At 51.6% G+C, this 16,471-nt stretch overlaps 1 protein-coding gene across 4 annotated transcripts in view; it reads left to right on the top strand.

Moving 5' to 3' along the window:
• Positions 1 to 16,471, top strand: part of cdc42bpb (CDC42 binding protein kinase beta (DMPK-like)) — a 117,487-nt gene that overhangs the window by 50,493 nt on the left and 50,523 nt on the right. For all 4 annotated transcript variants that reach the window (XM_036984689.2, XM_036984686.2, XM_036984687.2 and 1 more), the window contains exons 4-7: positions 282 to 377; positions 469 to 617; positions 12,932 to 13,025; positions 16,005 to 16,205. In XM_036984689.2, the coding sequence (XP_036840584.1) occupies positions 282 to 377; positions 469 to 617; positions 12,932 to 13,025; positions 16,005 to 16,205 (540 nt within the window). The remainder of the gene's footprint in view (positions 1 to 281; positions 378 to 468; positions 618 to 12,931; positions 13,026 to 16,004; positions 16,206 to 16,471) is intronic.

Below are 16,471 nucleotides of genomic sequence, written 5' to 3'. Positions count from 1 at the left end.
CATCTAATAGGGAGCGTGAGTGAGAGGTTGCGAGCAGGGAGGGAGGGGGGGCTATGAATGACGGTTTGTATGCCAGGGACAGACTACTGGAGTGAGATTAAGGGTACGGCAGACTTAGTGACTGAGAGGAGGGTCAAATATGTGGTTTTTGGTGATTTATCAAGAATTCTAAGTTCAATCTGACCTGAATGAAATTGGCATTTTTAAAAGTGTTTTTTTACTGAGAGTGTGTGTGTGTGTGTGGGAGTTTGTTATAGTTGATACCATTGTTTGCCCCTCAGACAGCGTGCTTCCGCGAGGAGAGGAATGTTCTGGTGAATGGAGACTGCCAGTGGATCACCACCCTACACTATGCCTTCCAGGACGACAACTTCCTGGTAACAGCTTCACACGCACACACACTTGTGTATACTCTGTGTGCGGGTGTGTGTACACAGTATAACCCACAGTATAACCCTGTCTCTGCAGTACCTGGTGATGGACTACTATGTGGGCGGTGACCTCTTGACCCTCCTCAGTAAGTTTGAGGACCGTCTCCCAGAGGATATGTCCAAGTTCTATGTGGCAGAGATGGTGCTGGCCATCCACTCTATACACCAACAACACTACGTCCACAGGTAAGTGTGGGTGAGTGGGAACTCATCCTGCACAACCTAATTGACAAAGGCAGAGTCTTCTCATGCTTTGTTGATTTCAGAAAAGCTTTCGATTCATTTTGTGCATGAGGGTCTGCTATACAAATTGATGGAAAGTTGTATTGGGGGGAAAACATAAAACATTGATATAATCCATGTACACAACAAGTGTGAGGCTAAAATTGGCAAAAACACATTTATTTCCACAGGGCCAGGGGGGTGAGACAGGGATGCAGCTTAAGCCCCACCCTCTTCAACATATACAGTTTAAGTCGGAAGTTTACATACACTTAGGTTGGAGTCATTAAAACTCATTTTTCAACCACTCCACAAATTTCTTGTTAACAAACTATAGGTTAGGCAAGTTGGTTAGGACATCTACTTTGTGCATGACACAAGTAATTTTTCAGGAATTGTTTACAGACAGATTATTTCACTTATAATTCACTGTATCACAATTCCAGTGGGTCAGAAGTTTACATACCCTAAGTTGACTGTGCCTTTAAACAGCTTGGAGAATTCCAGAAAATCATAATTTGAGTCAATTGGAGGTGTACCTGTGGATGTATTTCAAGGCCTACCTTCCAACTCATTGCCTCTTTGCTTGACATCATGGGAAAATTAAAATAAATTAGTCAAGACCGCAGAAAAAATGATAGACCTTGACACCATGGGACCACGCAGCCGTCATACCGCTCAGGAAGGAGACACTTTCTGTCTCCTAGAGATGAATGTACTTTGGTCCCAAAAGTGCACATCAATCCCAGAACAACAGCAAAGGACCTTGTGAAGATGCTGGAGGAAATGGGGGCAAAAGTATCTATATCCACAGTAAAACGAGTCCTATATCGACATAACCTGAAAGGCCGCTCAGCAAGGAAGAAACCACTGCTCCAAAACCGCCATAAAACAGCCAGACTACGGTTTGCAACTGCACATGGGGACAAAGATCGTACTTTTTGGAGAAATGTCCTCTAGTCTGATGAAACAAAAATAGAACTGTTTGGCCATAGTGACCATCATTATGTTTGGAGGAAAAAGGGGGAGGCTTGCAAGCCGAAGAACACCATCCCAACCGTGAAGCACGGGGGTGGCAGCATCATGTTGTGGGTGTGCTTTGCTGCAGGAGGGACTGGTGCACTTCACAAAATAGATGGAATCATGAGGTAGGACAACTATGTGGATATATTGAAGCAACATCTCATGGCATCAGTCAGGAAGTTATTGCTTGGTCGCAAATGGGTCTTCCAAATGGACAATGACCCAAAGCATACTTCCAAAGTTGTGGCAAAATGGCTTAAGGACAAATAAGTCAAGGTATTGGAGTGACCATCACAAAGCCCTGACCTCAATCCTATAGAACATTTGTGGGCAGAACTGAAAAAGCGTGTGCGAGCTTGAAGGCCTACAAACCTGACTCGGAGAGAGCTCCTCGTTCTAACATCTCTTAATCTCATCTCTTATTGACCCTGAACTTAGTCGAGCAGCTGACCAATTACGCAAGACTAGTTCTGGATTAACCGTGATTGGTGTGCCTGTCTGATCTATAGTAGGCAGATCTTGCTCTGAGTGTGTGAAGGTGTGCGTAAAGAGAGAGGGTGTGTGTGTGTGTGTGTGTGTGTGGAGAGAGGTAGGTAGGTGTGTGTGTGTGGAGAGAGGTAGGTAGGTGTGTGTGTGTGTGGAGAGAGGTAGGTAGGTGTGTGTGTGTGTGGAGAGGTAGGTAGGTGTGTGTGTGTGTGTGTGTGTGTGTGTGTGGAGAGAGGTAGGTGTGTGTGTGGAGAGGTAGGTAGGTAGGTAGGTAGGTGTGTGTGGAGAGAGGTAGGTAGGTAGGTAGGTGTGTGCAGAGGTAGGTAGGCAGGTGTGTGTGTGGAGAGAGGTAGGTAGGTAGGTAGGTGTGTGTGTGGAGAGAGGTAGGTAGGTAGGTGTGTGTGTGTGGAGAGAGGTAGGTAGGTAGGTAGGTGTGTGTGTGGAGAGAGGTAGGTAGGTAGGTGTGTGTGGAGAGAGGTAGGTAGGTAGGTGTGTGTGTGGAGAGAGGTAGGTAGGTAGGTGTGTGTGTGGAGAGAGGTAGGTAGGTGTGTGTGTGGAGAGTGGTAGGTAGGTGTGTGTAGGTAGGTAGGTAGGTGTGTACAGAGAGGTAGGTAGGCAGGTGTGTGTGTGTAGGTAGGTAGGTAGGTAGGTAGGTGTGTGTGGAGAGAGGTAGGTAGGTAGGTGTGTGTGTGGAGAGAGGTAGGTAGGTAGGTGTGTGTGTGGAGAGAGGTAGGTAGGTAGGTGTGTGTGTGTGTGGAGAGGTAGGTAGGTAGGTGTGTGTGTGGAGAGGTAGGTAGGTAGGTGGGTGTGTGGAGAGAGGTAGGTGTGGGTGTGTGGAGAGAGGTAGGTAGGTAAGTAGGTGTGTGTGTGGAGAGAGGTAGGTAGGTAAGTAGGTGTGTGCAGAGAGGTAGGCAGGTGTGTGTGTGGAGAGAGGTAGGTAGGTAGGTGTGTGTGTGGAGAGAGGTAGGTAGGTAGGTAGGTAGATGTGTGCAGAGAGGTAGGCAGGTGTGTGTGGAGAGAGGTAGGTAGGTGTGTGTGTGTGTGTGTGGAGAGAGGTAGGTAGGTAGGTGTGTGTGTGTGTGGAGAGAGGTAGGTAGGTAGGTGTGTGTGTGTGTCGAGAGAGGTAGGTAGGTAGGTGTGTGTGTGTGTCGAGAGAGGTAGGTAGGTAGGTGTGTGTGTGGAGAGAGGTAGGTAGGTAGGTAGGTAGGTAGGTGTGTGTGTGGAGAGAGGTAGGTAGGTGTGTGTGTGTGGAGAGAGGTAGGTAGGTAGGTAGGTAGGTAGGTGTGTGTGTGGAGAGGTAGGTAGGTGTGTGTGGAGAGGTAGGTAGGTGTGTGTGTGTGGAGAGAGGTAGGTAGGTAGGTAGGTTTGTGTGTGGAGAGAGGTAGGTAGGTAGGTGTGTGTGTGGAGAGAGGTAGGTAGCTGTGTGTGTGGAGAGAGGTAGGTAGGTAGGTAGGTGTGTGTGTGTGTGGAGAGAGGTAGGTAGGTGTGTGTGTGAGGTAGGTAGGTAGGTGTGTGTGTGGAGAGAGGTAGGTAGGTGTGTGTGTGGAGAGAGGTAGGTAGGTGTGTGTGTGGAGAGAGGTAGGTAGGTGTGTGTGTGGAGAGAGGTAGGTAGGTGTGTGTGTGGAGAGAGGTAGGTAGGTGTGTGTGTGGAGAGAGGTAGGTAGGTGTGTGTGTGTGTGGAGAGGTAGGTAGGTGTGTGTGTGGAGATGTAGGTAGGTAGGTAGGTAGGTGTGTGTGTGTGGAGAGAGGTAGGTAGGTGTGTGTGTGTGTGTGGAGAGAGGTAGGTAGGTAGGTGTGTGTGTGTGTGTGGAGAGAGGTAGGTAGGTAGGTGTGTGTGTGTGTGTGGAGAGGTAGGTAGGTAGGTGTGTGTGTGGAGAGAGGTAGGTAGGTAGGTAGGTAGGTAGGTAGGTGTGTGTGTGTGTGTGTGGAGAGAGGTAGGTAGGTAGATAGGTAGGTGTGTGTGTGTGGAGAGAGGTAGGTAGGTAGGTGTGTGTGTGTGGAGAGGTAGGTAGGTAGGTAGGTAGGTAGGTGTGTGTGTGGAGAGAGGTAGGTAGGTAGGTAGGTGTGTGTGTGCAGAGAGGTAGGCGGGTGTGTGTGTGCAGAGAGGTAGGCGGGTGTGTGTGTGCAGAGAGGTAGGTAGGTAGGTAGGTGTGTGTGTGGAGAGAGGTAGGTAGGTAGGTAGGTGTGTGTGTGTGGAGAGAGGTAGGTAGGTAGGTGTGTGTGTGCAGAGAGGTAGGTAGGCGGGTGTGTGTGTGTGGAGAGGTAGGTAGCCGGGTGTGTGTGTGTGGAGAGGTAGGTAGGCGGGTGTGTGTGTGGAGAGGTAGGTAGGCGGGTGTGTGTGTGGAGAGGTAGGTAGGCGGGTGTGTGTGTGGAGAGGTAGGTAGGCGGGTGTGTGTGTGGAGAGGTAGGTAGGTAGGCGGGTGTGTGTGTGGAGAGAGGTAGGTAGGCGGGTGTGTGTGTGGAGAGAGGTAGGTAGGCGGGTGTGTGTGTGGAGAGAGGTAGGTAGGCGGGTGTGTGTGTGGAGAGAGGTAGGTAGGCGGGTGTGTGTGTGGAGAGAGGTAGGTAGGCGGGTGTGTGTGTGGAGAGAGGTAGGTAGGTGTGTGTGTGGAGAGAGGTAGGTAGGTAGGTAGGTGTGTGTGTGCAGAGAGGTAGGTAGGCGGGTGTGTGTGTGTGGAGAGGTAGGTAGCCGGGTGTGTGTGTGTGGAGAGGTAGGTAGGCGGGTGTGTGTGTGGAGAGGTAGGTAGGCGGGTGTGTGTGTGGAGAGGTAGGTAGGCGGGTGTGTGTGTGGAGAGGTAGGTAGGCGGGTGTGTGTGTGGAGAGTTAGGTAGGCGGGTGTGTGTGTGGAGAGAGGTAGGTAGGCGGGTGTGTGTGTGGAGAGAGGTAGGTAGGCGGGTGTGTGTGTGGAGAGAGGTAGGTAGGCGGGTGTGTGTGTGGAGAGAGGTAGGTAGGCGGGTGTGTGTGTGGAGAGAGGTAGGTAGGCGGGTGTGTGTGTGGAGAGAGGTAGGTAGGCGGGTGTGTGTGTGGAGAGAGGTAGGTAGGCGGGTGTGTGTGTGGAGAGAGGTAGGTAGGCGGGTGTGTGTGTGGAGAGAGGTAGGTAGGCGGGTGTGTGTGTGGAGAGAGGTAGGTAGGCGGGTGTGTGTGTGGAGAGAGGTAGGTAGGCGGGTGTGTGTGTGGAGAGAGGTAGGCGGGTAGGGGTGTGTGTGTGGAGAGAGGTAGGCGGGTAGGTGTGTGTGTGTGGAGAGAGGTAGGCGGGTAGGTGTGTGTGTGTGGAGAGAGGTAGGCGGGTAGGTGTGTGTGTGTGGAGAGAGGTAGGCGGGTAGGTGTGTGTGTGTGGAGAGAGGTAGGCGGGTAGGTGTGTGTGTGTGGAGAGGTAGGCGGGTAGGTGTGTGTGTGTGGAGAGAGGTAGGCGGGTAGGTGTGTGTGTGTGGAGAGAGGTAGGCGGGTAGGTGTGTGTGTGGAGAGAGGTAGGTGTGTGTGTGGAGAGAGGTAGGCGGATAGGTGTGTGGAGAGAGGTAGGTAGGTAGGCGGGTGTGTGTGTGGAGAGAGGTAGGTAGGTAGGTAGGTGTGTGTGTGGAGAGAGGTAGGCGGATAGGTGTGTGGAGAGAGGTAGGTAGGTAGGTAGGTGTGTGTGTGGAGAGGTAGGTAGGTGTGTGTGGAGAGAGATAGGTAGGTGTGTGTGTGTGGAGAGAGGTAGGTAGGTAGGTAGGTAGGTTTGTGTGTGGAGAGAGGTAGGTAGGTGTGTGTGTGGAGAGAGGTAGGTAGGTAGGTAGGTAGGTGTGTGTGTGGAGAGAGGTTGGTAGGTGTGTGTGTGGAGAGAGGTAGGTAGGTGTGTGTGTGTGTGTGTGTGTGTGGAGAGGTAGGTAGGTGTGTGTGTGGAGATGTAGGTAGGTAGGTAGGTAGGTAGGTGTGTGTGTGTGGAGAGAGGTAGGCGGGTAGGTGTGTGTGTGGAGAGAGGTAGGCGGGTAGGTGTGTGTGTGGAGAGAGGTAGGTGTGTGTGTGGAGAGAGGTAGGCGGATAGGTGTGTGGAGAGAGGTAGGTAGGTAGGCGGTTGTGTGTGTGGAGAGAGGTAGGTAGGCGGGTGTGTGTGTGGAGAGAGGTAGGCGGATAGGTGTGTGTGTGGAGAGAGGTATGCGGGTAGGTGTGTGTGTGGAGAGAGGTAGGCGGGTAGGTGTGTGTGTGGAGAGAGGTAGGTGTGTGTGTGTGTGTGGAGAGGTAGGTGTGTGTGTGTGTGGAGAGAGGTAGGTGTGTGTGTGTGTGTGTGGAGAGAGGTAGGTGTGTGTGTGTGTGTGTGGAGAGAGGTAGGTGTGTGTGTGTGTGTGTGGAGAGAGGTAGGTGTGTGTGTGGAGAGAGGTAGGTGTGTGTGTGGAGAGAGGTAGGTGTGTGTGGAGAGAGGTAGGTGTGTGTGTGTGGAGAGAGGTAGGTGTGTGTGTGTGTGAGTGTGTGTGTGGAGAGGTAGGTAGGTGTGTGGAGAGGTTTGGCAGGGACCGGTGAGAGAGGGAGGAGCAGCAGCTAACAGCAGCTAAGCTAGCAAACCCCCAAAAAGTTGGTCTTTCTCTAATGTTCTACTGGTTTTCAACTTTCTTTCGTTGTCCAGAAGTCATAGGCATCCCATCCTAGTCCTATTAGCAACCCATCCTCGTCGCGTTAGCAACCCATCCTCGTCGCGTCGGCAACCCGTCCTGGTCGCGTCGGCAACCCGTCCTGGTCGCGTCGGCAACCCGTCCTGGTCGCGTCGGCAACCCGTCCTGGTCGCGTCGGCAACCCGTCCTGGTCGCGTCGGCAACCCGTCCTGGTCGCGTCGGCAACCCGTCCTGGTCGCGTCGGCAACCCGTCCTGGTCGCGCCGGCAACCCGCCCTGGTCGCGTCGGCAACCCGTCCTGGTCGCGCCGGCAACCCGCCCTGGTCGCGCCGGCAACCCGCCCTGGTCGCGTCGGCAACCCGCCCAAGTTGTTGCATATTTATATTTTCCCTCTTTCTATCTCTGTCACCTGAAATGACTGATGTCTTTTAGAGCCCTGTTGTCCTTTGACAGTAGTTGCATGTTCTAGAAAAATGTAATTGAGCCCACCTCCATTTGATTTAGGATCAAACCCAATACTTTAATTTTTCACCACGTTGCTAGATATAATTTATGGCTCTAGGTTTCAGGAAATGTCCAAATTTCTAAATGCTCCTGAGCATCCTGAGGGGCATCCTGACCCCAACCCCCCTCAACCTTAGGCCTACATCAACACCACCGTCAGAAAAGGATCAAGCCTTTTGATATGCCACACCTGTTAGATGGATGGATTAGCGTAACAAAGGATAAAATGCTACTAACAGAGATGTAAGCACATTTGTGCAACAACATTTGAGCTAAATATTTATTTCAGCTCATGAAACATGGGACCGACACTTTCCATGTCGTTTAATATATTCTGTTCAGTGTAAATGTATTTGTAGTTATCTACTGAGGAGCAGGAAATGACCAAGTATGCATACGTCTGTAACCTACCGATAATACTGAGCCAGTCTTCTACCAACATTGTTATTAGCCTAAAACATTTGCATTTGCATATGATTTGGGTAGTGTGGGTGCTGTCGCCGTGCTGAAGTGATACTCATAAAAATTATTCAAGGTTGGCAGGCTTTGTGTGTGTGTGTGTGTGTGTGTGTGTGTGTTAGGGAGTCTCTCCCCACGTCACTGACCCTGTACCCAGATGACTGACCAGCCAGCCTTGTGTGGATGTGGGATATGGAGGGGCCTCTTCCTGGCAGCAATGCCCCCTGGGAAACGGAGTCCTGGCCAGCAATCCTGCCTGTTTCCTGTCTGCTCTAGCCACAGACCAGGACTGCTCTCCCATTCTCTAGTACCCTTCTCCCTGAAGTGTTCACTTGTTCCCTCCCCCTCGTGGATTTAATAGGGAAAGGAAGGACTTATTTGATGAATGTGGTGGACACTCCCTCTAAGCCCCCATGCTTACAGCAATCTAATGCTTTGGAAGGAATGGAACAGAGAAAGAATTGGACCGCAGCCAGAGGACGGAAGAGTCTGGTACCATTTTGACCTACAGTTCCTTTCCCTCAGTTCCTTTCCCTCAGTGCCTACCCCATCTGAATGGGATGTATCAGGTGTAATGGGCAACACTGTGGCTGAAAGTCTGTCAGCGACTGTCACAGCAAATATACGATTTAATTTCATCAACATTGTCAAGTAGAAGTATATTAGGGTTATAATATCGTAGAGAACAATCTAATGATTCATTATGTTTTGCCTTCATTTCGGAGCACCTTCTTGAATTGTCCTGTTTTTCTCCACATTGTACAGCAGGGGGTGAACACCCTATCTTATGGCATCCTTTCAGATTTGGGAACACTGGACAGGGGGCTAGGGAAGGGGCTAGGAGCTGAAATGGAACAGGGCCTTCTGGGATGCACTGTAGCGAAATAGTGGGGAGACTGAGGGAGAGAGACGAGATGAATCAACTGAGAGAGAGATGGATGGAGGGTGGGATAGAAGAGAATTGATGAGAGAGATGGAGTGTGAACTAGAGAGACGGAGCAACAGAACGAAAGAGTCGGGAAGCCTACTTTCTCTCTGAGACACACGTACTCTGACACACAAACACACACACTGACAGTGTTTATAGTCTGGTTGTACTCAAGCCCAGTGCCTAACAAAACAGAGAGACAAGTCTATATATCAAAACAGCCTTGCGGCCCTGTTCCAATGTTTTGAATACAGCTTTCTATCTTCCTTTACTTCCTTCCTTGAAGTCAACACTGATCTGTATATGTTTGGATGGTTTCCATCCTATTGCTGTCTCAGAGATAGCTGATTGGTGAATTAATCAAGGAAGGAACCAATGAAGGTAAGAAAGGAGTAAGGATGGATGAGAATTCTAGTCTGAATAGGGGAGCCTTGGTAGATTGGTTTAGTGCGCTGATTGACAAACACATCTCACTCTAGTGGTTGGGAGTTTGTGTATGCTTCGGTTTGTGTGAGTGAGTGTGTAAAGAGAAATGTATAAACAAAGGGGTGTGTGTGTGTGTGTGTGTGTGTGTGTGTGTGTGTGTGTGGGTCTCCTGTATGAGAGAGAGACGTATGAATGAAAAGTTCTGTGTGTGGTTGTGATATTTTAAATGACACTGTTGCGCACACGTGTGTGTGTGTGTGTGTGGCCTGATACTTTGCGTTGGGCTGGGTGTGTTTCTGTTTAGGTGTTTACTCCGTGTCCAGTGTGGTGCCAGGGTTAGTACAACAGAGGGCACAGTGTGTGTGGCCTGTGTCAAGCCAGGGAGCGTGAGGAGAGGGGGATCGGGAGAGAGGGAAAGGAGAGGGAGGGTGAATGAACAATGACAAGCTGTTCAGCTCAGAGAACCACCCGGGAGAGAAATGTTAAGGGGGAAGGAGTGGAGGGAAATATGTGTATGTGTTATTGAACCGTACATTGTCTCAGAGTGAATCCGATACAATGTCACATAGTGATAAACATTGCTTTATATTGGTGGAGAGGTTGGTTTTATACACTTACCTTATCCTAACCCGTTTCTGTCTCTCTGTCTGTCTGTGTCTCGCTCGCTCTCTCTCTCTGTCCGCCTGCCTCTCTGTCCGCCTGCCTCTCTGACGGTCTGTCTCGCCCGCTCTCTGTCTCGCCCGCTCTCTGTCTCGCCCGCTCTCTGTCTCGCCCGCTCTCTGTCTCGCCCGCTCTCTGTCTCGCCCGCTCTCTGTCTCGCCCGCTCTCTGTCTCGCCCGCTCTCTGTCTCGCCCGCTCTCTGTCTCGCCCGCTCTCTGTCTCGCCCGCTCTCTGTCTCGCCCGCTCTCTGTCTCGCCCGCTCTCTGTCTCGCCCGCTCTCTGTCTCGCCCGCTCTCTGTCTCGCCCGCTCTCTGTCTCGCCCGCTCTCTGTCTCGCCCGCTCTCTGTCTCGCCCGCTCTGTCTCGCTCGCTCTGTCTCGCTCTCTCTCTCTCTGTCTCGCTCGCTCTCTCTCTCTGTCTCGCTCGCTCTCTCTCTCTGTCTCGCTCGCTCTCTCTCTCTGTCTCGCTCGCTCTCTCTCTCTCTCCGTCTCGCGCTCGCTCTCTCTCTCCGTCTCGCGCTCGCTCTCTCTCTCTCTCTCTCTCCGTCTCGCTCTCTCTCTCTCTCTCTCTCCGTCTCGCGCTCGCTCTCTCTCTCTCTCTCTCTCTCCGTCTCGCGCTCGCTCTCTCTCTCTCTCTCTCTCTCCGTCTCGCGCTCGCTCTCTCTCTCTCTCTCCGTCTCGCGCTCGCTCTCTCTCTCCGTCTCGCGCTCGCTCTCTCTCTCCGTCTCGCGCTCGCTCTCTCTCTCCGTCTCGCGCTCGCTCTCTCTCTCCGTCTCGCGCTCGCTCTCTCTCTCCGTCTCGCGCTCTCTCTCTCTCCGTCTCGCTCTCTCTCTCTCCGTCTCGCTCTCTCTCTCTCTCCGTCTCGCGCTCGCTCTCTCTCTCTCTCCGTCTCGCGCTCGCTCTCTCTCTCTCTCTCCTTCTCGCGCTCGCTCGCTCTCTCTCTCTCTCTCCGTCTCGCGCTCGCTCTCTCTCTCTCCGTCTCGCGCTCGCTCTCTCTCCGTCTCGCGCTCGCTCTCTCTCTCTCCGTCTCGCGCTCGCTCTCTCTCTCTCCGTCTCGCGCTCGCTCTCTCTCTCTCCGTCTCGCGCTCGCTCTCTCTCTCCGTCTCGCGCTCGCTCTCTCTCTCCGTCTCGCGCTCGCTCTCTCTCTCTCCGTCTCGCGCTCGCTCTCTCTCTCTGTCTCGCGCTCGCTCTCTCTCTCTCTGTCTCTCGCTCGCTCTCTCTCCGTCTCGCGCTCGCTCTCTCTCTCTCCGTCTCGCGCTCGCTCTCTCTCTCCGTCTCGCGCTCGCTCTCTCTCTCCGTCTCGCGCTCGCTCTCTCTCTCCGTCTCGCGCTCGCTCTCTCTCTCCGTCTCGCGCTCGCTCTCTCTCTCCGTCTCGCGCTCGCTCTCTCTCTCCGTCTCGCGCTCGCTCTCTCTCTCCGTCTCGCGCTCGCTCTCTCTCTCCGTCTCGCGCTCGCTATCTCTCTCCGTCTCGCGCTCGCTCTCGCTCTCCGTCTCGCGCGCGCTCGCTCTCTCCGTCGCTCGCTAACTCTCTGTCTCGCTCGCTCTCTCTGTCTCGCTCGCTCGCTCTCTCTGTCTCGCTCGCTCGCTCTCTCTGTCTCGCTCGCTCGCTCTCTCTGTCTCGCTCGCTCGCTCTCTCTGTCTCGCTCGCTCGCTCTCTCTGTCTCGCTCGCTCGCTCTCTCTGTCTCGCTCGCTCGCTCTCTCTGTCTCGCTCGCTCTCTCTGTCTCGCTCGCTCTCTCTGTCTCGCTCGCTCGCTCTGTCTCGCTCGCTCGCTCTCTGTGTCTCGCTCGCTCTCTCTGGCTCGCTCGCTCGCTCTCTCTGTCTCGCTCGCTCTCTCTGTCTGTCTCGCTCGCTCTCTCTGTCTCGCTCGCTCGCTCTCTCTCTGTCTCGCTCGCTCGCTCTCTCTCTGTCTCTCTGGCTCTCGCTCTCTGGCTCGCTCTCTGGCTCGCTCTCTCTCTCTGTCTCTGGCTCTCTCTCTGTCTCTGGCTCTCTCTCTCTCTGTCTCTGGCTCTCTCTCTCTCTCTCTCTGGCTCTCTCTCTCTCTCTCTCTGGCTCGCTCTCTCTCTCTGGCTCGCTCTCTCTCTCTGGCTCGCTCTCTCTCTCTGGCTCGCTCGCTCTCTGGCTCGCTTGCTCTCTCTCTCTGGCTCGCTCGCTCTCTGTCTCTGGCTCGCTCTCTCTCTCTGGCTCGCTCTCTCTCTCTCGCTCTCTCTCTCTCGCTCTGTCTCTCTCGCTCTGTCTCGCTCGCTCTGTCTCGCTCGCTCTGTCTCGCTCGCTCTGTCTCGCTCGCTCTGTCTCGCTCGCTCTGTCTCGCTCGCTCTGTCTCGCTCGCTCTGTCTCGCTCGCTCTGTCTCGCTCGCTCTGTCTCGCTCGCTCTGTCTCGCTCGCTCTCTGTCTCGCTCGCTCTCTGTCTCGCTCGCTCGCTCTCTGTCTCGCTCGCTCGCTCTCTGTCTCGCTCGCTCGCTCTCTGTCTCGCTCGCTCGCTCTCTCTCTCTGTCTCTCTCTCTGTCTCTCTCTCTGTCTCTCTCTCTGTCTCTCTCTCTGTCTCGCTCGCTCTCTCTCTCTGTCTCGCTCGCTCGCTCTCTGTCTCGCTCGCTCGCTCTCTGTCTCGCTCGCTCGCTCTCTGTCTCGCTCGCTCGCTCTCTGTCTCGCTCGCTCGCTCTCTGTCTCGCTCGCTCGCTCTCTGTCTCGCTCGCTCGCTCTCTGTCTCGCTCGCTCTCTGTCTCTCTCTCTGTCTCGCTCGCTCTCTCTCTGTCTCGCTCGCTCTCTCTCTGTCTCGCTCGCTCTCTCTCTCTGTCTCGCTCGCTCGCTCTCTGTCTCGCTCGCTCTCTCTCTCTGGCTCTCTCTCTCTCTCTGTCTCTGGCTCGCTCTCTCTCTCTGGCTCGCTCTCTCTCTCTGGCTCGCTCGCTCGCTCTCTGGCTCGCTCTCTCTCTCTCTCTGGCTCGCTCGCTCTCTGTCTCTGGCTCGCTCGCTCTCTCTCTCTGGCTCGCTCTCTCTCTCTCTCTGGCTCGCTCGCTCTGTCTCGCTCGCTCTGTCTCGCTCGCTCTGTCTCGCTCGCTCTGTCTCGCTCGCTCTGTCTCGCTCGCTCTGTCTCGCTCGCTCTGTCTCGCTCGCTCTGTCTCGCTCGCTCTGTCTCGCTCGCTCTGTCTCGCTCGCTCTGTCTCGCTCGCTCTGTCTCGCTCGCTCTGTCTCGCTCGCTCTGTCTCTCTCTCCCTCCAGAGATATCAAACCAGACAACGTGCTGTTAGACATGAAGGGTCATATCCGTCTGGCCGACTTTGGCTCCTGCCTGAAAATGATGCAGGACGGCACGGTGAGCAACACAGACCCCAGACCCCACACCCCAGACCCACCACGCACCAGACCCACCACACCCCAGACCCCCCACGCACCAAACCCACACCCACCCAAGAACCCACACGCCCCAGACCCACACAAGACCCCACACACCACGCCCCAGACACGCCCCACACCCCAGACACGCCACAAATATTATTTTGTGCGGGAAAAAACACCTGTATAGTAGTGTTGCATGTTTCTATCATCTTATTTGTGGTTCTGAGAAAAATGTCCTTTTCAAAATGTGTATTATTTTATACCACACAAATTACCAAAATTACAGGCTACACTGACACCGACAGATTAGACTAGCCATTTGCTTTTCAAACTGTTTTTCCAGCAATAGTATTTTGAAATATTGCGAAAGGCCCTATAGCTGCTGCCTGCTGTTCACTGACAGACACGACTCAGCAATCAGGGGTTTGATATTTACCAGGCCTGCTGCCCAATTGGCTCCTCAACTGTAGTCCTACATGCACTAGTCGTGATAAAACACAACCCACAGCATTTAAAAAAATATATATTTAAAAAATAAGCTATTGGTCGTCATTATTCCTGGTCTATTTCAATGATTTAATGTATTTATCTACAGATAGGAGTAATTATATACATTTGCATCTGCAGCACCCCTTCCCATGGCTATTTTTGCTTCTCCCTAAGGCCAAATAATCAATACTTCTTGTTATTAATTCAATGGTGGTCAGTAACCCCATGAAATATGAGGTTATTTTGCAGGTAGGCCTACTATTACAATAATATTTAGAATAATCTATCAACATGGTACAAGCCTATATCTGCCGATCACTGTTTCGCCAAAAGTGGTTTTTACCTACAGTGCCTTCAGAATGTATTCACACCCATTGACTTGTTCCACTTTTTGATCTTACAGCATGAATTAAAAACCAACTTATCATCTCAAAGGAGCCAAGTGGTAGGCTTAATCTGTTTTACTCCAGCTCCGTCTTAAAAACATAGCTAAAATGTACCCCCATCCTTATTGCACTACTGTAAGTGAAAAAGAAAGTCAACGACATGATATGCCCTTGGAATTCAGAGGGTGTAAAATGTAAATAAAGGGTGACATTTGGGATTTACAGCCCATTTGCTACAGTGCGCTACGTTACCCATAGTTCGCTACTTTTGACCAGAGCCCTATGGGTAAAGTAGTGCACTACTTTTGACCAGTGCACTATGTTACCCATAGGGCTCTGGTCAAAAGTAGTACACTACATTACCCATAGTACACTACTTTTGTCCATTGCCCTATGGGTAACGTTGTGCACTACTTTTGACCAGAGCCCTATCTATAGAGCAGGGTAGCCCAACCCTTTTCCCGTAGATCTACTGTCCTCTGGGTTTTCAGTCCAACCCTAATTTAACGCACCTGATGCTACTAATTAGCTGCTCAACAAGATCTTAACTAGCTGAATCCGATATGCTAAATTAGGGTTGGACTGAACCTACAGGACAGTAGATCTCCAGGAAGAGGGTTGGACTGAACCTACAGGACAGTAGATCTCCAGGAAGAGGGTTGGACTGAACCTACAGGACAGTAGATCTCCAGGAAGAGGGTTGGACTGAAAACCTACAGGACAGTAGATCTCCAGAAAGAGGGTTGGACTGAAAACCTACAGGACAGTAGATCTCCAGGAAGAGGGTTGGACTGAAAACCTACAGGACAGTAGATCTCCAGGAAGAGGGTTGGACTGAACCTACAGGACAGTAGATCTCCAGGAAGAGGGTTGGACTGAACCTACAGGACAGTAGATCTCCAGGAAGAGGGTTGGACTGAACCTACAGGACAGTAGATCTCCAGGAAGAGGGTTGGACTGAAAACCTACAGGACAGTAGATCTCCAGAAAGAGGGTTGGACTGAAAACCTACAGGACAGTAGATCTCCAGGAAGAGGGTTGGACTGAAAACCTACAGGACAGTAGATCTCCAGGAAGAGGGTTGGACTGAACCTACAGGACAGTAGATCTCCAGGAAGAGGGTTGGACTGAACCTACAGGACAGTAGATCTCCAGGAAGAGGGTTGGACTGAAAACCTACAGGACAGTAGATCTCCAGGAAGAGGGTTGGGCAGCCCTGGTCAAGAGAATAGTGTGCCATTTGGGACTTATTCAAGGGCTCTCGTGGATCCTAATGGTTTTTATAGTGTGAATTAATAGAGGTTTCACACTGTTTTATGAAATAACTTTATGGCTCAACTCTTTTTTTCTGCTCTCGTGCAAAGTTTTCATTTGTTTTTCATCGAGATTCTACCACAGAGCCCCTTTGTACTACTCAGCTGTTTGTGTGAAAGAAAATTACAGTTTTTGTCTGAGACAGAAATTGACCTGAGGTTCAAGGTGATTTGTCAGATGTATTAGGGTTTGTGTGTTCAGGGTTTTAGTCAAATGTGTAGCCCAACCGTTAGAATTTGATGATGTGATAGAAGGCCTAAGGGGGAGTATAGCAAGATTCCCTATAGCCCAGACCCGGGTTCAAATATTATTTAAAATCAGTTCAAATACTTAATCTGTGCTTGATTTGAGTTTGCCTGGCTTAATGGACCAAAAAAATTATCTCAACTCCAAACCCGCCCATCTGACACTATACAGGCTAGAGCAAAGACTCAAACAAACTCAATCGTTTTTTTAATAAGTTAATACTCTCATTATGAAAACACACACACACACCTTATGTCAGTTATTATTTTTCTATGTTTTCCTTGTGTTATTATTTTCAAAACAGAAATATACTTTCTACTATTTCTCTTTCTCTCTCTACATTGTTGGGAAGGACCCGTCAGTAAGCATTTCACTGTTAGTCTACACCTGTTGTTTACCACGCATGTGACAAATACGATATGATTTGGACCGTTTTTTTTTACATGCACCACGTAAAATGTTTCTCTGAGTCCACTTTACTTCAACCCTCTCATTTGTAGTTCCTAACCTCACTCTTCCAGGTCCAGTCATCTGTGGCTGTAGGCACTCCGGACTACATTTCCCCTGAGATCCTGCAGGCCATGGAGGACGGCATGGGGAAGTACGGTCCAGAGTGTGACTGGTGGTCCCTGGGGGTCTGTATGTACGAGATGCTCTACGGGGAGACGCCCTTCTATGCAGAGTCCCTGGTGGAAACCTACGGCAAGATCATGAACCACGAGGTAAACTTGAGGAAAAGCGGTGGGCATTTAGGTGGAACGTTTTTAGGTTGTGGTGACAACGTTGCGAGGGAAAGTGGAAAACGAGTCTTAAAAGTCTACCATTTCAATTAGCGTCCATTCATGAAAACAGTAGTCATTAAGGAAAGCAAACAAGGATAGGATGTCATGCAAGAGAATTGGGAGAGCGCCACTAGCCACAGGTATGGATAGGGAAATGTGATCATAGGTCCGGGTGTAGGGACAAGCATGTAGTGTACCTCTGAGGC

This window comes from Oncorhynchus mykiss, chromosome 8 (assembly GCF_057628025.1).
Source record: "Oncorhynchus mykiss isolate SJ-2025 chromosome 8, ASM5762802v1, whole genome shotgun sequence".
NCBI lineage: Eukaryota > Metazoa > Chordata > Actinopteri > Salmoniformes > Salmonidae > Oncorhynchus > Oncorhynchus mykiss.
The sequence above is the reverse complement of the archived record's forward strand: the minus strand, read 5'-3'. Positions and strand labels throughout refer to the sequence as shown.